At 49.5% G+C, this 26,038-nt stretch overlaps 1 protein-coding gene and 3 long non-coding RNA genes across 6 annotated transcripts in view; 3 read left to right on the top strand and 1 right to left on the bottom strand.

Moving 5' to 3' along the window:
• The window catches only part of ADCY5 (adenylate cyclase 5), a 159,326-nt gene extending 151,904 nt beyond the window's left edge, over positions 1-7,422 (bottom strand). Inside the window, exon 1 of the mRNA XM_040250406.1 lies at positions 5,710-7,422. Within this exon, the coding sequence (XP_040106340.1) occupies positions 5,710-6,837 (1,128 nt within the window). The 5' untranslated portion in view covers positions 6,838-7,422. The remainder of the gene's footprint in view (positions 1-5,709) is intronic.
• A 1,185-nt stretch (positions 7,423-8,607) lies between these two features.
• On the top strand, positions 8,608-10,515 carry LOC120870722. Its single transcript, XR_005722877.1, has 2 exons — positions 8,608-8,784; positions 9,293-10,515. It is a non-coding gene; the product is annotated as an uncharacterized LOC120870722 (long non-coding RNA).
• A 3,842-nt stretch (positions 10,516-14,357) lies between these two features.
• LOC120870733 lies at positions 14,358-15,763 on the top strand. Of its 3 annotated transcripts, XR_005722879.1 has the most exons (3): positions 14,381-14,440; positions 14,896-14,979; positions 15,228-15,763. It is a non-coding gene; the product is annotated as an uncharacterized LOC120870733 (long non-coding RNA). The 3 variants fall into 3 exon arrangements; XR_005722878.1 differs by having other exon boundaries at positions 14,358-14,979; XR_005722880.1 differs by having other exon boundaries at positions 14,358-14,979; positions 15,225-15,763.
• A 376-nt stretch (positions 15,764-16,139) lies between these two features.
• LOC120870711 lies at positions 16,140-19,600 on the top strand. Its single transcript, XR_005722876.1, has 3 exons — positions 16,140-16,186; positions 16,862-17,000; positions 19,162-19,600. It is a non-coding gene; the product is annotated as an uncharacterized LOC120870711 (long non-coding RNA).
• The last annotated feature ends 6,438 nt before the right edge of the window (positions 19,601-26,038 follow it).

Genomic DNA, 26,038 nt, shown 5'->3' with positions numbered 1-26,038 from the left:
AGACCAAAATGCTGCTTCCCATGAAGCTCATGGTCTATTAACTAGAAACTCTCAGATTTTGTTCATGATGTTGAAAGAGAGTTCTTCCCTGTCCTGGATTTGAATGTTACCTGGAGAAAAGAGGTGGGTGGGAAGGGAGTGGGGGGAGTAGAGCTTTCCAATTATCTTCATGGAGTTTTGTGTTTGGGAGAGAAAATCAACACTGACCTGCCTTCCACTAGCAAGCTCCTCCTACCTGATAGGCATGGAGGAAAGAAGGATATGCTCAAGTGTAACTTATGTAACTGCACCCAAAGAATTTCTGGGCCACAGTCACCTGGGACTCTGAGAGAAAACTGGTTCCATTCCCAACACAGAGGATGCTCCCGGGAAGTAAATGACCATTGGCCAGATCTACCACAAGATAAATAAAGTTAACAGAGGTGCCAAGCAGGCCGCCATGACTGAAAGTCATCCGGCAAGAGGCCGTACACTCACAGAGAGGCTCTCACCTCCCTCCCCCAACACACACCCCTCCCCTGACTGGGCTCGAGCGGGTGCTCCACAGCCCTACACACTCTGATAGAGTGACCGTGGCCAGGACCTGTCTGCACAGGACAGCTTCTGTCCAGGCATTTTACACTGATTTTCAAAACTCTTCTGTGAGGCTGGGCAGGTTTTGGTGCTGGGGTTTAATATGTCGTCTGTGTCCTCTTTATAGACAGACATGAGCACACTGTTCTGTGCTCCACAGCACACAGACCTCATGCTCTTGATCCAGATTAAAACTTAGATAGAATTATTAACAGTCAACATTCCCAAAGTACAGCAGCTGACTGTTCTGCTCCTTGGCCAGGCCTCTGCCATTCCTGAAGTCCTCCCCACAGGCATCGAGACAACCCTGTCTAGATGTGCCTAGATGACCTCCTATCTAGAAGCCTTGCTTGACCCCCACCCTGAGGCTTCTGCCCCGCTCCAAGCACCCCCTTCCCATTGCAGAGATAAGGAGGCCACATAATTGAAAACAATTAGCAAATACAGTTAGCACTGAGGCAAAACAAGCAGACCCTCCCTGGCTACAAACTCAGAGCCAGCGCCCCTACCCCAGCCTACTGTTGCTGCTGGGGTTCACTATGGCCAGATCTCTCCCATCCTGAAATGTGGGTGATGGGGAAAGTAACTGGTGGTAGATGACCCCTGGTGTCATGCTGGAAGTCTGTGTCCTTTTCCACACCACCCAGCAAGCAGGGAGGCAGCAGCAGCCAGCAGGGCACACAGGGCAGACACAGTGACCCACCATACAGGCCTCTGGGCCAAGTTCCAGAGCAAGGTGGCAGCTCACCACAGGGCTCACCGGATGGCTGAGTGAGTGGGCAGCTCGGGCTTTTGAAAGGGAAGGGTGAGGCTCCATGGGGGCAGGGGAACTGACCACTCAAGTCTAGCCCCCAGGTTCATTATGGAAAGTAGGGGCATATGCATCCAGGGTACTTCCCTGGGGAGCCAGAGGTCAAGGTGAGAAGGTCGATCAAGGCCTACAATCAGAAATGCAAACAGCCACAGGAAGTCAGCCCCGAACAAAGAATAAACAGGACAGAGCTGTGATGATTTCCTTTCAAAGTCAACACAAAGGCTTCCCTCAGCCCACTTCCATAACCCAGGCCAGCACACACAACAGATACACACACACAAACACACATGTGCACACAAATATTCACACACATGCACACACATGCGCATTCATACTAGAGCCTGCCCACATGACAGACAGACACCCACCCTTCAGCCACAGTAGTCATTTCTTGGTCTGCTTCCCCACCCCCATCCAGCCCAAGTACGGACACTCACATGTGCTCATGGTCACAGAACATCACCCACATAGTGCAACTGCCATTCTGATCACTGGAACAACTGGTGACAGTTGTGGGTTCAAACAGGCACAAAGGAGGAAACGCAGAAAATCACTGAGTTTCTTCAAAAGGGACAGAGGGAAGCAAGGAAGGAGCTGAAGACAGGTTGGATAGGGATGGGTCAGCCCACACCACAAGGGCAACCTCTGACAGCTCTCCCAGGCTCACAGGGACCCACACGGGGTCAGTCTTCTTTTCAGAAACTGTATCAGGTGGGTTTAATGTTGCTGCAGACTAATAGTACCCCACATCTGAACAGGGCTCTCTACTTCTCAAAGTACTCTTCCATCCATTATCACCTCCCAGTAACACCGGACAGGCAGAGACACTCTTCTCCTTTGCCAAATGACTGTCCATCCCCATAAGACCCAAAGGTGTTTTCTCCAAAATAATCTCTAATAGCTAAGCATATGTAATAGTTGTGTGAGCATACTTGTTTGTGCGTGAGTGCATGCAGAGGCTTTATGTACCAGAGTGGGAAACAGTCAAACAAAAATGAGGTTGCCATGGCAACAGGCTCCGGCATCATTGCAGCCTATTAACACAAGTGAGGAATGTGTTTGGCAGATGCTTGAGTGTTATTTATGGTATGGGTGTAGCAGAGGGACTTCTAACAGGCTAAGAAGGAAAGAAGAAAAAAAAACAACCCATGACGCTCCTACTGTATCCCACCAAGGAGATGACAGTGAGACGAGCACAGAAGGCGAGGCTGAGAGGCTGCAAAACAGGGAGTAAGAGACGGGGAAGCAGAAAAGCAGGCAGGCAGAGGAGAGGAGAGCAACAGGGGACTGGAGGAGGAGGAAAGTGAAAGGAAGTGAGAGAAAAAGAGCAGGGTGGCGGGGGGCAGGGGTGCGCAGGGTTGGGGTGAATACTAGGTGAAGAGCTGGAGCAGGGGATACAGCAAAAGGAAGAAACATCATCCCCCCAAAAGGGCTGCCCTACCTTGCCTCTCAGTTTCCTCTTGAGTAAAAACCATCAGGAGGCATCAGATAAGATACTAAATGTTTCTCCCTTCTAACTGGAGCGAAGCGCAGAGCCCAAGACAGAAGAGGGACAGGGAAAGAATAAAATACTGAGATCAGATACTGATGTTGAAGATCTGAGCTGTGGGGCAGCTGGCAAGGGGACCAGTCTCTCATGAGAACTGAAAAAATGCCAACAGATTCCTGAGGGCCCACTCTGTGTCCAAAGTCATGGAGGCAAATTCCCAAAGCCCCAATATTAAAAACCACACATTGCTGGCCCATTTACCTGGATGTGTATCTTCATTAAAGATAAGAACAAGGCACCTAACGGAGGCCATTCTCCAATGCCTGCCACTCTGGTGTAACCTGAGGCAGAGGGTAATGCTTGATTGTCTCACTAATATTTCCCACCATCCAATAAGATTTGCTCAAGAAGCACAAAGTTCATATCAGACATAATTAGAAAGGCAAATGAAATACAAACCAAAAAAAGATACAGTTTTGTCTTAAGTCAACTAGAAAGAATGCTTGCATTCTGATTATCATGGACCATTTCTAACGAGCTCTGCTTTACTCAGCACAGCAGGTCATGAGAAGTTAAGTGCAAAAATATGCAAGAGCCTACAGACAGGGGAAGGTCTGAAGACCACAATTGGATAAAAGAAGCATGAGTTGGGAGGTGTGGAGCTGGGGAAAGAAGGGAGAGAGACTGGGCTGAGGAACTAGATGGGGAAGTCAGTCAGCCAACTCTGCTGCTGCAGTGGCATCTTCATGCTAAGATGGAGATGGAACACCCCAGGTCCAGCACTGCCATCCTGGGATCTGACCCCAGTCTCCTAAAATCACTCACCTCGGATTGCCTAGGGCTGTAATCAGGCCTTGAGTCTCAACTCTGGTTTCAGTAAATACTCTGAATGATGCTCCATGTGGATGCCATGCCTGTCTTTCTGCAGAAAAGCCATACGCACCCAAGCAACCTGCCTCCCATTCAAGCCAGGAACAACCCTCAAAGATAAGATGCTGGCTTGTGTCCCCAGCTCAAAACACTTGGAGCCTTTATAAGCACTAACAATAGTAGTTAACTTTTTCAAAATCAGCTCTCAATAGGTTTTTCTCTTAAGTTTAAAGATGATCTCTAAAGATTTTTTTTCCTTCTGAGCCCAGATCAGAAAAACTTCTTTAGCATCAACAACCCCAATTACTTCACTCATTGGAATATAACCAGTTAAGCAATTATGAAATCCCTATATATTCTATACAGTGCTAGATAAGGCAGAGATGGTAGAGAAGGAAAAACACATACCCTCAGGAATTCTGCATCCAAGGGGCTTACACTGGATGGGGAGTAAAACCAGGGGCACTCGAGAATAAGTAAGTGCCCCACCCTGTGGCTCTGACTCTGTTGCTGGCCATGCAGAAGAGGGAGAGGCTGGCATGGCTGGAATGGAAGGAGGGCTCCTTGCAGAGGTGAGGCTTGGCACAGAGGGGGAAGAACTGGAAGGGGCATGCATTATCCTCTCATTTGCTAGACAAGGAACCTGGGGCCCAGAGGGGCTGCAGATCCCTTCCTGCCCAGTCACAGAGTGCCGTGGGGGTACACCTAGAGCCCAGCACCATGAAGCCCACACTGGCACTATTTTGAGAAAGCCAGGGGGTACAGGAGAGCCCCTCAAGAAACACGCAGTCCTCAGTAGGACTGAAGTCCGAGAAAAGGCACTAAAAGTGGGGAGGCAACGACCGGAATTCAGTTAGTTAAGAAGTTATGTAGAGGAAGCAGATGCCTAGAGAGAGGTAGGGGGTGCAATAGGATCTACGGTCAAGAGACTAGACTGCAGCAAGGGCCCGTTTGACTCTCACAGCCAAGCTGCAGCACAACCAAGTAGGCTGAGCAGGGGCCAGTGGCCGAGGCCCACGGCGCCACAGACAAGGGCACTGCTAAGGGGAGAAGGTGTGCATGTCAGAAGAGCCAGTCTCATCAAGGTCACCATGGCAAGCATGCCTTCCTCTCATAAGTCTTCAGAGGAATCACCAGTTAACCAGGCAGAAGTTTTATTTCCTCCTGATCCCATCATTCAAGGCTCACCTAACTCATCCCAGGAGTGATAAAAAGCCCCTACCACAAGTAATAACCAGGAGCACTCACATGAAGGGGCCCTGACATATGACACTAGCTTTCTGCTCAGGCCAGGAGAGGACTGTCACCACCCACAAAGGTTGCTTCCCACTTTTGCTGTAGGCAGCTTGTGGGCAGTTTCACAAAGGAAAGTGTTATTTGTCAGTCTTCCCTCAATTTCAGGTATATTTCCAGCTTTCAAACCCCCCAGTCTCAGGCAACTGGCAGGGTTACCCTTTCTCCTCCCTAAGACTAGGCAAGGAATTCCTAGGGTTTCCCCTCATCAATCCTCCATCCAGGACTCAACTGACTCACAACATCCAGGACTCACTACAAACTATCAGTGGCTCTCCCCAGGGAGAGGTTGGAGAGGGATTAGAGGGTTCCAGTCACTTCAGTAGGGGGCCATACATACAGGGACAGAAGCACAGAAAGAGAAGGGGACCTCTCCAAAGAATTTTCTCCTCCAACCCGCCTTCCTCATTAGCATCCCTACAATAATGGATAGGGTTTGGTGTGTCTTCTATCAGCGGGAACATTACATAGAAGAGCATCCTTTTTGTAAAGGAAGATGCTGGGGCTCAGAGTGGGGGGTCAGAGGCCAGAAGACACCACAGCTGACTGAGCCATGTCTCTCTGGATCTTCTCACCAGTTTAAAGGGTGAAGGTGGCTTGCCTCTCTTTGGAGTCAGGCCAAGGCCTGCACACCCTACTATCCAGTCCCTGTGCCCAGGTGGGCCCCTACCTGCTTGAGCAGGAACTGATCCTGGGCGTTGGTGCGCAGGGCGATGGCCAGGTGGAGGGCGGACAGGAGCACCCCGCTGAGTACCGCAGCCCGCATGCGCACGGGCAGGAGCGTGTAGATCGTATAGATGAAAAACACAGTCCACCAGATGCCCTCGGAGGCACTGCGCGGCTGGGGCAGCAGCAGGCCCACCACCTGGACGGCCAGCACCACGGCGATAAGCGCGTAGCAGGCCAGGCCCATGTGGTCCTGGTGGAAGGCGGCACGGTTGCAGAGCACGGCCATAACGAGGATCACACCCACGGCGGCCGCTAGGACGGCCAGATAGGGCAGCTGCAGCGGGGGCCGTGCCGCGTGGAAGGCCAACATGACTAGGCACACGAGCACCAGCACAGCCATGAGCATCGTGAGGCTGCTCTGGTTCAGACGGAAGAAGTAGCGCTGGTAAAGTCGCTCCAGCTTGTCCGATGGGAACTTCTTCGAGCGGAATATCTGCAGCAGTGCCAGGCAGCAGGCGCCCAGCGACAGCACCGCGCCAGGCCCCGCGCCCGAGCCTGCCGAGCTGCCCCCATCCCCGGACCCTTCGTCTTCCTCGACGGCGCCGGCCTCCAGATCTTCGGCCGCGCGGCCCTTGCCACGCCGCTCCTCCAGGCCTAGCTCCACCGAACGGGGGCGCACCTCCGTTCCTCCCGCTGCGGCGGCCGCAGCCGCCGAACCGCCGCCGCTGCCCGCAGGGGGCGCCCGGGTGCTGCCCCCGCCGGCCGCGCCCCGCCGCTGCCGCCGGCTGCCGCGACCGCAGTCGTCGCCGCCGCGCTCCTGCCAGGCCGACTTGGAACGGAAGCTGAAGCCGAAGCCCCCGGCCAGGGGGTCATCGCCACTCAGCGGAGGATCGTCTTCGTCGTCGCTGCGCCAGCGGCTGGCCAGGCGCTGTTGCTGCTGCGGGGTCACCGCCCCCCCAGGTCTCTTGGTGGAGCCGCGGGCCGAACCCCCGGGGGCTTGGGGGTAGCCATTGGCGCGGGAGTCGGCCTCTCCCCACGCGGAGCGGTGTTCCGGGCCTCCCCGGGACGCCGGCGCCGCCGCTGTCTGCGCCGCGTAGCCCGGGGGGCTCACGCTTTTGGAGCTGGACATCCCCCCCTCGGCCTCGTCGTCTTCTTCCTCCTCCCCCGGGGGCCGGGCCGGGGGTCTCCAAGGGGAAGGTGGACGGCCGAGCAGGGGGACCAGGCTGGGGTCACACGTCGGGGGCGGCCCGGGGCCCTGGGCAGTAGCGGGGCATCTTGGCACCCCCGTCCTGAGCGGAGAAGGAGGGCAACGGGAGAGCGAGCGGGAGGCAGGCACAGCCCCGAGGTGAGAAGTGGTTGAAAATCCGCGTCGGGAGCCCCAGGTCCGAGAGGGAGTTGGCTCCGAGCTGGGGCAGCGGGGACTGCTCGAGCTGCTGAGCCGCGCGCAGAGGGACGTCCGGACTCCTGGCTCGCGTCGAGCTCGACAAGGACCGGAGTTGCGGATAAGGCGGGACGGAGAGGTGTCCTTGCGGGCGGCACCTCCCCGGGGCTTGCAATGCCCGGGCGCGGCACTCGCAGACTCTGCCTAAGCGGAGACCAGCGGCACGCGAGGCGAGGAGGCAGCTAGGGCGGCTCGGCAGGGGTCCCGGCGTGGAGACGAAGCGGGCGCCCTTCCCTCGCGGCGGACTGGGAGCGACTGGGAGGTGCGGGCGCCAGCCAGCATTATTTTCTTAAGAGGGGTGGGGAGGTGGGATGGGGGGGGTGGAGAGGACGGGGGAGGGGGCGGCGGGCGGAGCAACAGCTCCAGAGCCCTGCGGGGAGGGTCCTGGAGCCCAAGGGGACCGTAGCCCGCATCCCCCACCACCTCCCGCGGCGAGAGTGGGAGCTTGGCTCCGGCCAAAGCCGAGCCCAGCCTTCAGCGGGTCCGCGCAGGGGGCGGGGGCGAGGGCGAGGACCGGCTCCTGCAGCGCGGCCCTTCCCCTCTCGCCTCCCCCTTCCCCCAAAACGGAGCGGGGCTGGCCCCGACCCGCCGGCCCAGGAGGGCTGTCGTGCCCTCCTAAGCCCCCGGCTCTTCGCCGCCGGCTGCGGGCCCACCGCGGCCGGGCGCAGAAGGACTAGGCTGAGGGCGGAATCCGGCGCAGCGCCGCCGCCGTTCCGCCCCAACGCAGGCGGGCTTCTCCCAAGGAGCACGGCATCCAGAGATCGAGAGCCGGGACTCAGATGCAGCCAGCCGAGAGGGGCCGGGCCGAGAGCCGCTGCTGCGCCCCGGGGGCGCTCCGGGGAGAGCCGTGGGAGCCGGGCTCGCGGCGCGCCATGCACGCCTCGGGCCCTGCGCTGCTCCGGCCGCTCGCGCCGCTCCTCCCTTCTCGCCCGCTTGCCGCCGCCGCCGCCGCCGCCGCCGGAGCGCCCTCCGCATCCCCTCCTCCCGCCGCCTCCCCGCCCCCCGCGCCGCTCGGGCCTCGGCTCACAGCGGCGCGCGGCCGCCTCCGCCCCCGACCCCGCCGCGGCCCCCGCCTCGGCGCCCCGCCGGCATCCTCAGGCCCGGCCTCGTGAGCTGCCCTTTACCGTGAGGGCCCTGGCTCCCCTTCCTCACCTAAAATTCTCTCTGCGCCCCCTCCCTCCCTGGCGCCTGGAGTCGCATCCAGCCCGCGGTCCCTTCGCCCGACCTGGGTGGCATGCGGTCCTCCCTCGCCCCTTGCTTGGGTTCCAGCGCCCCTAGTCCTAGCTCCCCTCTTTTGTATCCCCCTTTAATCCCCCATCCCCCCCATTCAACCCAACTTCAGCCCCCGCGCTGCGCCCCCCTTCCCTGGCCCGGCTCGATTGGCCGCTTCCTGAGCTGTCAGACTTGAGTCCGGCGCTCTTATTGGGCGATTCTCTGGCCGGGCGGCTGTGCCAAAGGAGGGCGCACCGGGCCGGGGGCGCCCAGGCAGCGACTGCCGCAGGGAGCCGAAGACCAGAGTCCCTGGAGGGCCAGGGGGGCCCAAGAGCCAGACCCGGAAATGGACGGGAGAGGTGGAGAGACTGAGGATCTCTGAGGCCCAGGAAGACAGTTACGGGAAAGATGGAGATGCAGTTGGTGAGGCCGATGCAACCAGGGCTGGGCGGACAGGAATGCTTTGGCGGATAGTTAAACCGAGCAAGAACCCCGCAGACAGCATTACGAACACCTGGCGTTTGTGAAGAGCTTTCTTTGCTCGTTCATATATTATTATTATTATTATTGAAATCTCACTTGATTCCCCTCAGTAACCCTGGGTTGTGACAGGGAACAGTGCCCAGGTGATTATTCCCAGTTTACAGGTGCAGAAACTAGAGCTTCAGAGCTTAATTAATTTGCCATGGGCCGCACAGTTCTCTTGACTTGCAACGGAAAGATCTTTCGTCGGCTCCAGGCTGGCTCCTTACCTAGCAAGGTGTTTTCAGGAAGGATAGGCACCAGAGCAAGGTGGAGATGCCCCGCTGGAGGGGGACCAGATGCTCCTACACAGCGATTAAGAGGCAGGAGTGGAGAGGAATTTTCTCTGGGTTAAAGGACCTAGGCCTGTGGAATGAGGTACCTATCCAATTCTTCTTCCCCCAAGCAGTCCTGCTGGAAGTTCCCGCAGCCTAAACTCTGGACCGGTGGGGAACAGTCACCCCTAATCCCGGGAGGGAGAAACAACCTTCACTTTCTTCCTCTAGCTCTCCCTGTGGAGCTTCTGACAAAGAGACTAGAGGCCTGGGTGAGCCTCCCATCCTTTCTCTATTGGTCATCTCTTTGGAAATTGGAAGATAAACCTTTCCAGAGTTGCAAATTGGGAGGAGAACCATCCCAAGACATCTGAATAAACTAACCCTAGAGTATTCCAGCATTTAAGTAATCAATCCCTGATTAGCGAAGTGTTAAAAAGCTTGAAGCCTGAATTTAGCCAACAGAAATTCATAGAGCACCCTCTATGTGCAAAGCACTGTGCTAGGTGCTTCAGGGATGGAGAGGTTACCCACCTCTGGTTACAGTCAGGGAGGGAGAGCAGCTAGATGCTAACTCCAGTTCAGAACACAATTCAGTGTTCAACAGAGGACCAGAGAGTGTTTTGGGGGATTGGAGAGACAAAGCATTAATTCCTACTGAAGCGATTTAGCAGCAGCAGCAGGCACCAAAAAAAGGTTGAATCTGGAGCCAGCAGAATAGGAGTCAAGAGGAAAAGAGAATGGACTGATATTAAGCCACAACAATATGTCTGTGAATCTTATTGTCATATAACCCTTTTGAGGAAAATGTCATTTTCCCCAGTATAGATACAAGAAAACCAAAACAGAGAATCAAAGTTTGCCCAGTTTGTAGCAGAACGTAGGTTCAGTCTACTTGTACTCTACCACACAGCCATGTAGCAAATAAGATATAAGAACACCCAGACTGGCAGCTGCATGGACAGAAACCAGATGACCTGAGGTATTAAGGTGGTTGGGTTCCATCTTTGATCTCCGTCTCATTCCCTAAGCTCTCTCTAGGTCGTTCCTTTCCATTTTATTCACAAATTTTATATAACCGTCATCTTATAACAAAAGCTATGAATGATTAAATGTGGGGAAAATAGAAAAAGACAAAAGAAAGCACTTATAAATTACAACACCTAGCAAGAACCATTAACATCTTAATTTTTCTCTTAACAAAAAATGGGACTTTTTACAAAGAGTTGTAGAATCTGCTTTTTTTCTACTTAGCAAAATATGTGGATTTTTTTTATACCAATAAGCATCCATCTACAATACCCATTTTATTGTCTGAGCAGGATTCCACTGCATGAATATAGCAAAATTTATTTAACCAGTCTCCTACTGTTGGACATTTTTCACTGTCATAGCAGTTTATAAAAAGTTTCCACTCTTTTACTGTTATAAACAATGAGCATTTTGTAGATAAATCTTCACACACATCTTTAATTGTATCCTTAGGAGAAATTCCTACAAGTAGTATTGCTGAGCCAAAAGATAAACATCTTTTCACTAAGGTATTTCTGAAATCTGAGTCTTAAGCCCCTGCCTTGCCTTCTCAGTTCCAGTCTTACCTACCCCTTGTCCACTGGAGAAATCCCTGTGGTTGTTCTTGGCATCCACCAACCCCTAGATTCATTTTGTCTAAAACTAAGGTCATCACCCAAGAAGCTTTCTCCTCCCTCTGTTTTCTCGCCCCTGGTGGAATTACCATCTGCCCAAATCCTGGATCTTAGACCAGTGAGCCCTCTTGTCCTAATTCCCAGAGTCCTGCAACCATACCCATGTCTTTTCACATCTGTCTCTTCCACATTCTCTGGCTACTACCTTTGCCCAGGTCCCCCCTTCTCCTTGCCTGGCCAGTTACCAACTCTCCCTTCTTGCTATCCAGTCTGTCCTCCACTTTGTTCCCATCTGATCATACATGTCACACCCGACTGCAAACTGTCCAAAAAACTTCCTCTTCCTACCCGCCAGCTTTCAGTATCCACCACTTCCCCACATCATCTAGCCCCCTCTAAAGGATTCTTTAAACCTCTGCAGAGATCACTCTTCACATACACCCCCAGCACAACCAAATTTATAGCACCTCTGCGATGCCTCTCTAAAGCCTCTTCCCTCCCGCGCTCCCAACCCCAGGCTAGGCACTCCCTCCTCCTCAACTCCCAGCACACCTTGCTTTTCTCTTTTATTGCACTTGTCACATTGTATTGTCTTGACTTGTTTTCAGAACTGTTTCCACAGTCTGTTGAACTCCTTGAGGGCAGAATTGGTATCTTTCTCATTCTTGTGCCCGGTACCTGGCATATAGGAGGTACCCCTTAGCTGTTTGTTGGATAAACAAATGGTACATCTGGGGAATAGTGATGAGAATGGAGTCTCTGGGGTGGGGTGGGGTGCAGGGAGTGACTGGCAATGGTGCGTGAAGATGGAAAAGTGGGTTGGGCTCTTTAATACTCTGTTGGAGGAGCGTGGGCTTCAGTTTAAAAACAGGGAAGAGTGCCTGAATTGGGGGAAAGAGGTTGGGCTGTTATGTTTTGGGAGGCAGACTCTGGCAATGTTGTAACTAGCTTGGAAAAGCAAGATTTAAAAGCAGAGAGGACTAGTCAGGAAGCTATGTCAGAGGAGGTATAGATGGAGCCCAGAAGTGACATGCGATGGGAATGATGCCTTTGGCTGGAGGACGGCTGTGAAGGGCTGACAAGGAAACCCAGGGGTTGTCTATGGCCATACCACCCTGACCGGGCCTGATCTCCTCCGATCTCAGAAACTAAGCAGTGTCAGGCCTGGTTGGTACTTGGATGGGAAACCCAGGGGTCAACCACTGTGTAGAGAAGGAGTTCAAAAGGTCAGATGAAAACCTAGAAGGGTGGGAGCCACAAGGGCAAAAGGCAGAAACTTTTTTTTTGCCTACAACGGGTCTTAGTCATGGCTCGCAGCCCTCGGGCTCTTTGTTGTTGCTGTGAGCAACCTTTCTCTGCTGCTGCTGCTAAGTCGCTTCAGTCGTATCCGACTCTGTGCGACCCCAGAGACGGCAGCCCACCAGGCTCCCCCGTCCCTGGGATTCTCCAGGCAAGAACACTGGAGTGGGTTGCCATTTCTTCTCCAGTGCATGAAAGTGAAAAGTGAAAGTGAAGTCGCTCAGTCGTGTCTGACTCCTAGCGACCCCATAGACAGCAGCCCACCAGGTTCCCCCGTTCCTGGGATTCTCCAGGCGAGAACACTGGAGTGGGGTGCCATTTCTTCTCTAATGCATGAGAGTGAAAAGTGAAAGTGAAGTCACTCAGTCGTGTCTGACTCCTAGCGACCCCATGGACTGCAGCCCACCAGGCTCCTCGGTCCATGGGATTTTCCAGGCAAGAGTACTGGAGTGGGGTGCCACTGCCTTCTCCGAGTTTTGGTAATGGGGGCTACTTTCTAGTTGTGACGCGTAGGCTTCTTATTGCAAATGGGTTCTCTTGTGGAGCACATGCTCAAGGGCACATTGGCCTCAGTAGTTGAGCACATGGGCTCAGTAGTTGCAGCTCTTGGGTCTAGAGGGCGATGTCTAGTAGTTGCGGTGCTCAGATTTGGTTGCCTTGCAGCATGTGGGATCTTCCCCAACCAGGGATCAAACCCATGTCCCCTGTGTTGGCAGGCAGATTCTTAACCAGTGGACCACTCAGGAAATCCTGAAAGGTGGGGGTTTTGAAGAGCAACTCAGGATGGGCACCTACCTGGCTGCTATCATCAGATAGGAGCTGACCCAAGGACCACCTCGGGGCTCTGTCTGAAGTAAGTACCTGGTTTGCAAGGAGAGGTGCCTATGCACTCTAGGGCACAGCAGGCCCTTTGGGAGATCTGCAGACCCTTTTTCCAGCCATCTGCCCCTTGTACCTCAGTTACCCTTCAGGACTTCATTCTTCATTTCCCACAGACTTCTTTTTGAAAGAATAGTTGTATTTTGGAAATTAAAATACTAATATTTTAGAATGTTTAGAAATATTTGTAAAAGTGAGTCTCAGTAACACTTTTGTACCTAAAAATACCTTCCTTCCTCACAGTGCTTCCTCACAGTGGGATAGTGTAAGCACTATCTCACCATTAAATAGTCATGCTTTGGGATGACAATCATTCCCTAAAAGTGAATGCAGAAAATCTAAGGACAGAAAGTAGATTAGTATTTGTTTAGGCCTAGAAAAGAGGAGGAATGGGAAATGATGGCTAATAGGTAAAAAATTTCTTTGGAGGGTGGAGTCATGAATTAGATTATGGTGATGTTTGCACAACTTGACAAAAATACTGAAAGTCATTGAATTGCACTTTAACCCAACTGGGTGAACTTTATGGTATATAAATTATATTTCAAGAAAGTGGTTGAGGGGCTTTCCTGATGGCTCATGGATAAAGAATCTGCCTACCAATGCAGGAGACATGGGTTCGACCCCTGATCTGAAAAGATCCCACATGCCTCAGGGCAGCTAAACCGTTGCACCACAACTATTGAGCCTGTGCCCTAGTTGGGAGCTGCAATTACTGAGCCCACGTTCCACAAGTACTGACGTTCAAGTGCCCTGGAGCCCATGCTCCGCAACAGGAGAAGCCACCAAAATAAGAAGCCTGCACATTGCAACTAGAGAGTAGCCTCCTGCTTACTACAACTAGAGAAAAAGCCCGCAATGAAGACCCAGCACGACCCAAAAAAATTTGGTTGAAAAATTAATTGCAGATACTTCTGGGAGATTGAAGGATTTATGCCAGGACTGCCAGTCATTATTGTTAGTATAGATAAGTTTACTCAGGCTTCTCCCTCTAATGCCAAAACAAGTTTTTCTCACTGAGAGAAAGGATGCTTGCTTTTTAGGAGCAGGAATGGGTTAGGGAGAGGAACAAGAGAACACTTGAGACCACTAAGCAGCTCCAAGGCAAATGGAAGCAGAAGAGGTCATGGGCCCAGGAGCAGGAAGGAGGAGTGCAGAAATGACAGCCAGTTAGGAATTGGAGGTTAAAAATAAACTTCCCCTACTGCCTGCGAGAGTCCTAAGAGGTCTTCACAAGGAAATAAAGAACTCTAAGAACCCTAGGCATTCTCAAGGGTGGAAGAATCTTAAAGATCATCTAATTCTCCGGTTCGGTCCCTGGGTCAGGAAGATTCCCTGGAGGAGGAAATGGCAACCCATTCCAGTATTCTTGCCTGGAGAATTCCATGGACAGGCTGCAGTCCATGGGGTCACAAAGAGTCAAACATGACTGAGCAGCTAACACACAATTCCCCAAAGGTATGTCACCCTCGATATTTGCATTTTGAGAGCAAGCCCTATGCCTGAAGCTAGATGACTTACCTTTCCTTTGAGGAACTAACTTACTATCCCCAAGTTAGAGAGTAGCTAACAGCATGGAACATTGTGTGTCTGGAGGTAGGTCATCCGTGGAGGCTTGGGGCCCCGTGTCTTTGCCACTGGGCACAGATGGCTGAGGTTCCTGGGAGCCACCCTGCACCCTAACCCGTCCCCCGCAGGAGTTCTGAGGAGGAACCAAAGACCTCTGACTTCCTTAGCTTGGAAATTGGGGACGGTAGTTTGCAATCGGCCATAGGGAATTGGGCCCTAGATTTTTCCAGACTCTACACTCACCTCCAGACCTCTGGGCCTCAGGGAACAGGAAATATTCAAAGAGCTCAGATTGTAGCTGAGGTGGAAATGGCTGATAATAGCTTGATCTGCCACTCTCGCAGGTGTTGACATTTGCATTTTAATGGAGGCGGTTAATGCCTTCAGCTGAAGGAGTGACTAATATGTTCTTCCAACTGCTGCTGGAGGTAATGGGAGACCCTTTGTGGCCCAGGGCCTTTTAATGCCCTCTAGTCACAATACTAGATTACTCCTGATGGGTAGCTGCCAACCCTTTGGATTCTAATATCCATATTCCATGCTTTATCTTTGACCCTGTTCTTGATTTTGCTTTCTTGCACTTTCTTCTGAATCTCATTTTCCTAAAAGTATGGGAACATCCTCATGAGCCACTTATTCTTTCAACACTCGTAAACTAATTATTCATTTCAAGCAGAAAACTTGTGCTGGACACAGTTGAGTGGTGGGAGCCCAAGAAGTACGCCAACAAAATGCCATCCCCAAGAAGCTGGAGGTGAGAAAGTCACAGAAAGCTAGAGAACAGCGCAGCGCCAGGGGAGATGGGCCATGCAGCTTATGCCAAGCGCTACTTGAACAAAGAGGCTGAGAACTATACGAGGAAGTGTTCTGATAGGCTTGGGTGAGCAAGAAGGGCTTCTGGGAGAGGTGAGAAGATGAAAGTATGTGTGGGAGTTGGATATACAACAACTGAATGGAGCTTTGAGGATTCAAAACATTCCTCTAGTCACAAAAGACCACATATTTTATGATCCTATTTATATGAAATGTCCAAAAGAGGAAAATCTACAGAAACACAAAAGAGATCAGCAGTTGCCTAGAACTTGGAGGGAATGGGTGGGGGAGATGGGGATTAATTGCTCATGAGTACAGCGGGAGGGTGAAAGCTGTTCTGAGATTGTGGGGATGGTTCCACATCTGTAACTGTACTGAAAAAATTGCATTTCATACTTTGAATGGATGAACTTTATGGAGTATAAATTGTATCTTAGTAAAGCTGTTTAAAAATGGGGGGAAGTGGGATCCAGAAAGACCATTCCTTCAGTAATCCCACTTCAGTTATACCCTAGTTTCAGGTTCCTAGTCTTTTTCTGTATGAAGGCTCTTTCTTTCTTTCTTTTTTGCTACACTCCACAGCTTATGAGATTTTAGTTCTCCAACCAGGAATTGAACCCAAGCCCTCGGCTATGAGAGTGTGGACTCCTAACCACTGGACTGCCAGGGAATTCTCTGAAGACTCTCTCTTTTTTGGCCGCACCACATGGCATGTGGGATCCTAGTTCTCCAACCAAGGATCAAACCTATATCCCCTGCCTTGGTAACATGGAGTCTTAACTACTGGACTGCCAGGGAAGTCCCTGAAGGCTCATTTTCAAGGTAAAAAAATTTCAAGGACCTCAACGTGGTGTTTATGTACCTTTAGTTAAGAATATCGGAGAAGGCAATGGCAACCCCCACCAGTACTCTTGCCTGGAAAGTCCCGTGGGTGGAGGAGCCTGGTAGGCTGCAGTCCATGGGGTCAAGGAGAGTTGGACACGACTGAGGGACTTCACTTTCATTTTCGCTTTCCACTTTCATGCATTGGAGAAGGAAATGGCAACCCACTCCAGTGTTCTTGCCTGGAGAATCCCAGGGATGGGGGAACCTGGTGGGCTGCCGTCTATGGGGTCGCATGGAGTCGGACAGGACTGAAGCGACTTAGCAGCAGTTAAGAATATATATAGTGGTAAAAAGCTATTATAAATATATTAATTGATTTTCATTTGGTAAATGAATTAATACTTTACTAATCCCAGTAGTGTTTATATATGCTAGAAAAGTGATTCTGTATTTATAGGCAAGCATCGTATGCCTACAAACAAGGCTTAGTGGCCCTCTCTCAAAATCTCCTTGGTTCTTTGGGGTTCTTAAGCCACAGTTTCAGAATCCTGGTCTGTGCTCTACTAAAGCATGTTTAATTCAGCTTCTCTGTCAGGTGACTGCCTATGGGTGGGGATCCATTAGCAGAAAATATGATACAATTTCCATCCTACGATGCTTCTGCCTCTTCAGCTGCTCAGGCAAAATGGCACCCTTTCTCTTCCCAAAACCAATGAGCTTTACTGAGAGCAGACCCAGCACAGAAGACAACCAGAGCCATGCTGGTTGGCAGACACTTGTCTTTAACAAATGTAATTAAAGTCAGCAGCAAGTAAGTGCCTATTAATTTTTCATTAGAAAAGTCAAAGGCAACCTTCTTGGAAAGCAGCATCATTGAACTTCAGCCTTGGTGTTAAAGCCAGGCTTTCCCTCACTATGTGTATCTTCTTCCATGAGTACACACACAAATGAGTCCACAGCCTCTTTATTGAGGGTGGGAGAGAAAGAGTCAGAGACCATCACACCTATAGCCTTCAGAGGTTTTTAGTCCCATCCTCTGTCTCAGATTACCCCAATGTCTATCTGCATATGTAATTGCCTATATATATATGTATATATATATAGGCTTCCCTGGTGGCTCAGACGGTAAAGCGTCTGCCTACAATCCCTGGGTTGGGAAGATCCTCTGGAGAAGTTTTATATATATATATATATGTATGTATATATGTATTTATATATATATAGACCTTTTACAGTATATAGGTGTATATGTTAGTCTCTCAGTCACAACTGACTCTTTGTGACCCTATGGACTGTAGCCCGCCAGGCTCCTCTGGCCATGGGACTCTCCAGGCAAGAATACGGGAGTGGGTTGCCATTTCCAACTCCAGGGGATCTTCCCAACCCAGGGGTCAAACCCGTGCCTCTTGTGTCTCCTATACTGGCAGGCAGGTTCTTTACCACTAGCAACACCTGGGAAGCCCATACAATATACTGCTCCCTCCCCAGACAGTGTTTACAGACCATTTGTGTAGTTTGAACCTGATCTTAGATTCCGTTGGGAAGATGACTATTTAAAACTCTCTATGATGAATCCTTTTGTAAAGAAAATACAGTGCTTGCACTCTAATCAGTTTGTCTTTTAAGGCAAGGGCAATATTGTCAGTTAAGAAGAGAGGATTGGGGACTGGGGCCCAATCTGGCCCTATCAGCTGACTCCTTGTTGGTAGGAGCCAATTCAACTTGCTTTAGGCAGCAGTTAACTCATCTCTTTTCCTCCATGTGCTTCCTTACAAAGGCATTTCACCTGATAAGAAAACAGTCCACTCAACACAGAGGACTGAGGGACAAGCACTAAACTTGGGGTCAGAGTACCTGGAGGAACTTCACCAGCCCTCCCACTTTCCGTGTCTGACAAGTCACCTGTCTCCTCTCTGAACTGCAGTCCCCAGCAAGGGTGACTGCTCTCCTGCCCTTAACAATTTGTTGTGAGGATCTAGACAATGATGTTAAATTCCTTTTCAAGTTATTCACCCTTATGTGAACCAGGCATCATTCTTAATAATAGCAAAATAATAAATTCACTCTTAATAAAGTCAGATATTCATTTAAGAGGTTAGCATGGAAGGCGACACATCTCTGGGTCTCAGGCTCTTGCATACATTTAGAGATGACTGTGATAAATATTTTTATGTCTGTGCTGCGTGTGTACCAGCTCGTCTAGTAGTCTGGCAGATCTGCTCTTTCATCTCTGCTGTGTTCAAAGCAGGGCCCCTAGGGCCATGCAGATGAGGGCTCTGTTCTCCAAGACCTTACCTCTTTCAGGATTCTGACAGACTGCAGCCTGTCTGCTGTGCAGACTGGGGAGCTGCGCCCTCCTACAGGCGTGGGCGGTGATTAGAGTGGCCTGTGAGGAGCTCGAGTGGGGCTGAGTGTTGCTTCTCCTCTTGCCGGCCACTCTGCTTGGCCCTGGAGTGGTTTTGCCCAATCTCTGTATCACTGACTGTGCATCCGTGATTGGGCATGGCAAGCCAAACAGTGTTAGCGATCGTGCTGGGGCTGGCTGACCTTCCCCAAGCCAGGATAATCTCTTTCCCTGGCAACAGGCAGAGGCACCAAGAGACAGCGACAGATTGTGAAATCCTGGGGCTGGGCTTTCTAGAATTACTTAAAAAGAGAAAACTGTAACAATACCTTGCATTTGTACAGTGCTCTTAAAAAGAAAGAAAACAGTTTTTAAAAGCTATTCAAGGAGAAGGCAGCGTTGGAATTGTCTGGTAGAGAGCAAACCAGATGGGGTAAGAAATGTATTGTCTTACTCTTATCAACTCAGTAACAAAGAGAGTGTTAAGAGAAATCTCTCATCCTTACCCACCCACCCCCCCACCCACCACCACACACACACACACAGGTGGAAATACCAAGAAGAGTATCACACAGCATTAGCGGCAGAATGCAACCTAACTTTCTTGACTTTTATCATTACCCTAAAGCAGGCAGTGGATGAAGACACTGAATGACCTAACAGTTTGCTTTGTCCTCCTGAGATTCCAGCATGTAGACAGCTCTTCCTGAGTCAGACTTTGTGCTCCGTCCTCTGGGGCATACAGAAACATGCTTGACCGCTTGTAGGTCTGAAAGCAGTGAAGAAATGTGGGGGGTGGCACATGAGAAACTCTGCCATCTTCTTGCGAGGCACCTGCTAAGGATCTTTAAGCCAGGCAGGAGCAGACTCGACAGACAGGACTGGATGGGGCTGCGTGTTGCCTGGGGAGTTTCAGTGCTGTGTGAAGATTTGGAGAAGACATTTAAGGAAGGCATTTAAAGAAGCAAACTGGCCACTGGGCCAAATGCGGCCAATGCCTGTTCTTAGACGTCAAGTTTTTGAAATACAGTTTTTGAAAGTTGTTGAAACACAGCTACACTCATTTATTTTTGCCTCAGCCTACTTTTGCATTACTTGCAGAGTTGAGTAGTTATGACAGAGACTGGGTGCCCACAAAGCCTAGAATCTTTACTATCTGACCCTTTAGGAAAATTTGCCTCACACCAAGCACACAGGAATCAACTAAAAATGTATTATAGACCTAAATGTAAACCTTAAAACTGTAAGAAGAGTACACAGGAGAAAATCTCTGTGATCTTGGCTTACAAAGATTTCTTTACTGCAACACTGGTTCATTACTTTTCCAATTATTAAAAAAATTTTTTTTGGTAAATTGGACTCAGCCAAAATTAGGAACTCTTCAAAAATACATTGTTAAATGAATGAAAAGAAGGTCACATACAGAGAGAAATTATTTGCAGATAAACATATCTGATAAAGAGTTTGTAGGGAGCATCTAAAAAGAACTCTAAACTTGATCATGAGAACAGATTCTAATACAAATGAGTAAAAGATTTGAACAGACTGGTCACCAAAAAAATAGGTGAATAGGTGAAAATATACAGAGAACACATAAGGACATGGAAAAATGCTCAACATCAGCAGTCATCAGGGGAAAAAGAATTAAAAATCACAATGAGATACCACCACAAACTACTAGAATGGCCAGAATTAAAGAGTGACCATACCAAGTGTTGGATACGATATGGAGCAGCTGGAACCCTCTCACTGCTGGTAGAAATGTAAAATGACACAACCCCTGTGAAATGGCATGGCAGTTTTTGTTTTTGTTTTTTTTTTAAGTTAAGCATTTTACGTACCATATAATCCATCAATTTCACTTCTAGGTATTTACCCAAGAAAAATGAAAGCATATAAGCATATGTCCACACAAAGACCCAATGCTAATGTTCATGGCAACTTTATTCATAACTAAAAGCAACCCAAATATTCATTAACAAATGTCTAGATAAACACATTTTACAGATCCATGTAATGGAATACTATTCAACAATAAAAAGGGATGAACTATTGATATAGTCAACAAAAGGAGTAAATCTCAAAATGATTATAATAAATATCCCAACTGGAAGAAGCCAGATAAAAGAGTACATACTATATGATTCCATTAAAAAAAATTCTAGAAAAGGCAAACTAATCTGTAGTGATAGAAAGCAGCTCAGTGGTTGCCTGCGAATGTCAGGAAGCAGGAGAGATTGATTGAAAGGGAAACTTGGGCTGGGAGGTTGGGGTAATAGATATTCATTATCTTGATTGTGGTGATGGTTTCACGTGTGTGTGTGTGTGTGCACACGTGTGCGTGCGTGTGCGTGCATATATATGTCAGAACATCAAACTGTTTAAGTGTGTGCAGTTTATTGTATGTTATTATACATAACTGCTTCCCTGGTGGCTCAGCGGTAAAGAATACACTTGCAATGCAGGAGACCCGGGTTCAAACCCTGGGTCAGGAAAATCCCCTGGAGAAGGAAATGGCAACCCACTCCAGTGTTCTTGCCTGGAGGACCCAGAGGAGCCTGGTGAGCTACAGTCCATGGGGTCTCAAAGAATAGGACGTGACTGTGTGACTAAACCACAAAATACATAACTAAATCGATAGCAAAACTACTTTTCTTTTTTAAAGTATTTTTAAAATAATTTTATTTAGTTTGTTATGGCTGTGCTGGGTCTTCGTTGCTGCACGGGCTTTTCTGTAGTTGCAGCACGCGGGGCTGCTCGCTAGTTGCAGTGACTTCTCATTGCAGAGCACAGATTCCAGAGCCTACAGGCTTCAGTCGTTGGGGCACGTGGGCTTAGTAGTTGTGGCTCCGGGGCTCTAGAGCACAGGTGTGGTGTACAGGCTTAGTTGCTCCTTGACGTTTGGGATCTTCCCAAATCAGGGGTTGAATCTGTGTCTCCTGCATTGGCAGGCAGATTCTCTACCACTGAGCCACCAGGGAAGCCCTATATAAAGCTATTTTTTAAAAGGAAGAAAAAACCCTGAGGTGGTTGTTTCTTTCTTTAAACACTCTGTGTGGTTAGAAGCAGCCAGTTCCCTCTCCAGGTTTTATATTCCTTATTCTCACTACAGTGCTTTATCTCCCCAACAACCCTGTCCTCCAAAGCCTTATTTTCCTCCAAAGTGACCATAAGTCACTGCACGGCCACTGTGTGCTGGGGACCACCTGCACACTGTCTCCTCATGTTACTAGGACCATTGTTGCCTTTGAATCCTACGAGGTCAGATATCCGACCTCAGATTCTCAGTTCCTCCAGAGTCTATTGCTTGCCACCACCGTGGTATCAATCACTCTATTGATGAGGGTTAATTACAGAGAATGGAATTCACTCTTAACTAATTGAAGCAGAGAGCTTCCCAGGTGAACAGTGGTAAAGAATCCACCTGCCAATGTAGGAGACGCAAGAGACGTGGGTTCAGTCCCTGGGTCAGGAAGATCCTCTGGAGAAGGAAATGGCAACCCACTCTAGTATTCTTGCCTGGGTAATCCCATGGACAGAGGAGCCTGGCAGGCTCCAGTGCACGAGGTCACAGAATTGGACATGACTGGGCGATTGAGCGTGCATGCACACACACACACACGCACACACACACACAACTGAAGCAGGAAAGGAATGTATTAAAAGATGGTGGGGGCAAGTTCAAGGGGGAAGTTCTTAGCCATTTCTTCATATAGGAATTAACTCAGTATGTGGGGGATGACTTGATTGTAGAATAATCCAATCTATATTATGAAAGTGCCTTTTAGATGGTGTCCCCCCACCAACCCCTTTTCTGGTGAAATTTCTAGGAAAGCTCCACTTAGAACTGAGGCTGCTGCTGCTAAGTCACTTCAGTCGTGTCCGACTCTGTGCGACCCCATAGATGGCAGCCCACCAGGCTCCCCCGTCCCTGGGATTCTCCAGGCAAGAACACTGGAGTGGGTTGCCATTTCCTTCTCCAATGCAGGAAAGTGAAAAGTGAAAGGGAAGTCGCTCAGTCGTGTCCAACTCTTAGCGACCCCATGGACTACAGCCTACCAGGCTCCTCCATCCATGGGATTTTCCAGGCAAGAGTACTAGAGTAGGGTGCCATTGCCTTCTCCATAGAACTGAGGATAAGTGTCTTATTTCAGGGATAATTTTCTGGGGTAGGGAAAGGACAAGGTGAACCTGGAATGCCCTCTTCGGCTAGAAAGCAAAGATGCCCTCAGATTAATGAGGACATGTCAGAACAGAGGACACTGCACATCCATAAGAATGGCTAAAACCAAACAACAACAAAAACTTGACAAGTTCCCAAAAAGTGATTCTGCCTCTCCAGGACGGCTCTGGGATCCAGCCATCTGCTGTGCAGATAGCACCTGGATATAGACTGAAGATACCGCATCAGCGTCCCTGGAAATTTTTGAGGAAATCAAGGAATGTGTCCTGGTAGAAATCACAAGCTCTGGATTCTGCTACTAACCTGCCTTGTACCTGTCCCTTTTCCTCTTCTGAGCTTCTGTGTCCTGTGTTTTTAATAAGGGGAGAGGGGACCCTAAGTGTTTTCACATTGATTTTCCTAGGACTCCTTGGATTGCCCTGAGATGCTGCAAGGAGAGCCAGGGTCGGGGGTGAGCTCCACCTAGAACAGTTCTCCTTTTGTCTATTTTAAGTTTGGCAGATATAACTCTTAGTTGACAAACTCAGAAGGTTCTGAGAACATCAATTCCTCTAGTTTCGAAATTTCTAAATTAATTTCGACTCACATGACCCATTCTCAGAAGCTGGATGAAATATTCACTCCAAATATTCTTGGAGTTCTTCTCTCAGATCGTGCCTCACTTATGGGTTGCGCTGCCCACTAACAAGCCACATCTCTCCAGTTGTCTCTGTGGGTCCAGCTGTGTCTGCTGGGGCATGGGCACCTTTTGGAAGCTGACCGTGGTCCCCTCTGCCTTTCTCTTCCTCATCCCTCTCTAGCCCACCCTCCACCCTGGGAAAACTCTTCCTAGCCTGGGGGCTGGGGCGGAATTCCCTTTTGTGTTTAAGACATTCACTCAGTCAGTGCCAATGAATCCCCATCATGGGTAGAATGGTGTCTCCCTAAAAAAGTTATGTTGGAGTCCTAACCTCCAATAACTCAGGATGTGACCAGATCTGGAGAAGGGGCCTTTAAAGAGGTGATTAAGTTATAATGAGTCTATTATGGTGGACCCTAAGATAGCAAGGAGATCAAACCCGTCAGTCCTAAAGGAAATCAACTCTGAGTACTCATTGGAAAGACTAATGCTGAAGCTGAAGCCCCAATACTTTGGCCACCTGATGTAAAGAGCTGACTCATTGGAAAAGACCCTGATGCTGGGGAAGATTGAGGGCAGAAGGAGAAAGGGGTGACAGAGGGTGAGATGGTTGGATGGCATCACTGATTCAATGGACATAAACTTGGGCAAACTGCAGGAGATGGTGAGGGACAGGGAAGCCTGGTGTGCTGGAGTCCATGGAGTCACAAAGAGTAGGACACAACTTGGCAACTGAATAGCAGTACAATATCCAATATGACTGGTGTCCTTATAAGAAGAGGAAACCTGGATACATAAAGGCATAGCGTGAAGACAATGTGAAAAGGCAGAGAGAAGACAGCCATCTACAAGTCAAGAAGAGAGGCTTGGGATGTAGAGTTCCCTCACAACCCTCAGAACAAACCAATGCTGCTGACACCTTGATCTCAGACTTTCAGCCTCCAGAATGATGACAATACATTTCTGTTGTTTAAGCCACTCAGTATGTTGTGGTATTTTGTTTGCAGCCCTAGCAAATGAATGCAGATTCCTTATCCCTCTTTTACCTCCCTTGCAAACACTCTTTAAGTTCTCCTGGGCACTGTTAGTTCTCCTAACATCTGCTTGAATGGGAGGAAGGGATAGGAAAAAACCAGAAGTAAATATTTCATAATTTCACTCAGCTATACATACACAAGTGAGCCGAGAACCAGAGGCTAAACTGCTTAAAAATCACTGGACTGATGAGCTAATGATTATTGTCACTAGGTGATGGGTCCATGGGGGTTCATTGTACTACACTCTCTACATCTGTGTATATTTGAAAATTTCCATTATAAACCATTAAAGAAGAGAAAGGAGAGAATGAGAAAGAAAGCATCACTGTGTACCACTGGGCCAAAATATGACACAAGGTGCTTCCATCTCTAGAGCTCCTCACGGTAGCATCCGCCCCTGTCGTCCCTACCAGCCAGGCTCTGCTGACAACATCAAGAATTACCCCTTTCCCCATCCCCAGCTGAGGCCACTGTCTCCAGAGTCCATGCCCAGAGACTCCCTTCCCCATCCAGGCTTCAGCACTGAGGCTTTTGCAGCCATGGAGCAACTGCACCTGAGCAGAGCAAGGACGGCAGATGGAACCTCCTGGACCCCAGATACCCAGCAAACCTTATCATTACCTGCGATACCTGGCCAGGTCTTCCTGGATGACTCCCCACTCTAGCTCCTCTCTCTCCCTTCAGGATTTGTTTCCCCTGCATCCTGTTATTACCACTTCTTGTACCAAATAACTCCCCCAATATTACTAACGATCACTCAGATTATATCCTGAGACCCATCTACAGTGCCTCATGCCCGGCTCCCCATCACCAAAACTCTCCCTGACACTTGACTCTGGGGCAGGGTGAAAGAACCCATGGAAACAATATTATTTGTGGCATTTTAAATGAGTTTGGGTCACATTACCCCTGGAACCATGGTTAAGTAATCAAATGGCAGCCTAAGGGTTCTTGGCTTTCTTCTGCCCCATTGCAGGGGCCACTGTTTAAGTTTTCTTTTAATTCCTCTTCTAAATTCACTTCTTCCTTTAGAGGCTGTGAGGGCAGCAATTTCCACTGGCAAAATAAGAAAAGGAAAATGGGCTTTTTATGGGATTGATTCAATGAAACATAAGAGAACTGTCCTTTTATTTTAGGATTATGTTCTTCCCATTTTCTAGTCTTAAAATATATTTTCTTCCATGAAGTGCTAGTATCAGTATACCGCAATCTATCAGTTGGGGTTTAATTGCAGGTATAGCAGTCTCTCTAGTTATTTTAAGCAGAAAATAATTTAATATAGGGATTTAGAACTTAACAAAATCATTGAAAAGACCGGTGAGCAGAGGTAGATTGGGCTTCTGGGAGTACCTCCCAGAAGAATTGACCTGCCAGGAGCTCTGCCATCTCTGTCATGATGGGCAATCTGGGGAGTTGGGAAGTCCCTGGCCCCATCTGCCAGCTCTAGGACTATACCACCCCCAGCAGTGATCCCTGTGATCCAGGGATGGATCCCTGGGCTAATCTGGGGATCAGCAAGAGTGATGCCACATGTTTGCCCTTTGACACACCCCAAACTAGAGCTTGGGCTAGAATCTCTGCTACCGCCACCCCAGGAGAAGCAAACTTCTTTGTCCCCGGCTAGTCCAGAAAAGCAGTGGTAGTGCAAAAGCACGTGCTTGGCCAC

The sequence above is a fragment of the Oryx dammah genome, unplaced genomic scaffold, assembly GCF_014754425.2.
Source record: "Oryx dammah isolate SB20612 unplaced genomic scaffold, SCBI_Odam_1.1 HiC_scaffold_2, whole genome shotgun sequence".
NCBI classification, from domain to species: Eukaryota; Metazoa; Chordata; class Mammalia; order Artiodactyla; family Bovidae; genus Oryx; species Oryx dammah.
Note: the sequence above shows the minus strand (reverse complement) of the source record. Positions and strands in the feature narration are given on the sequence as shown.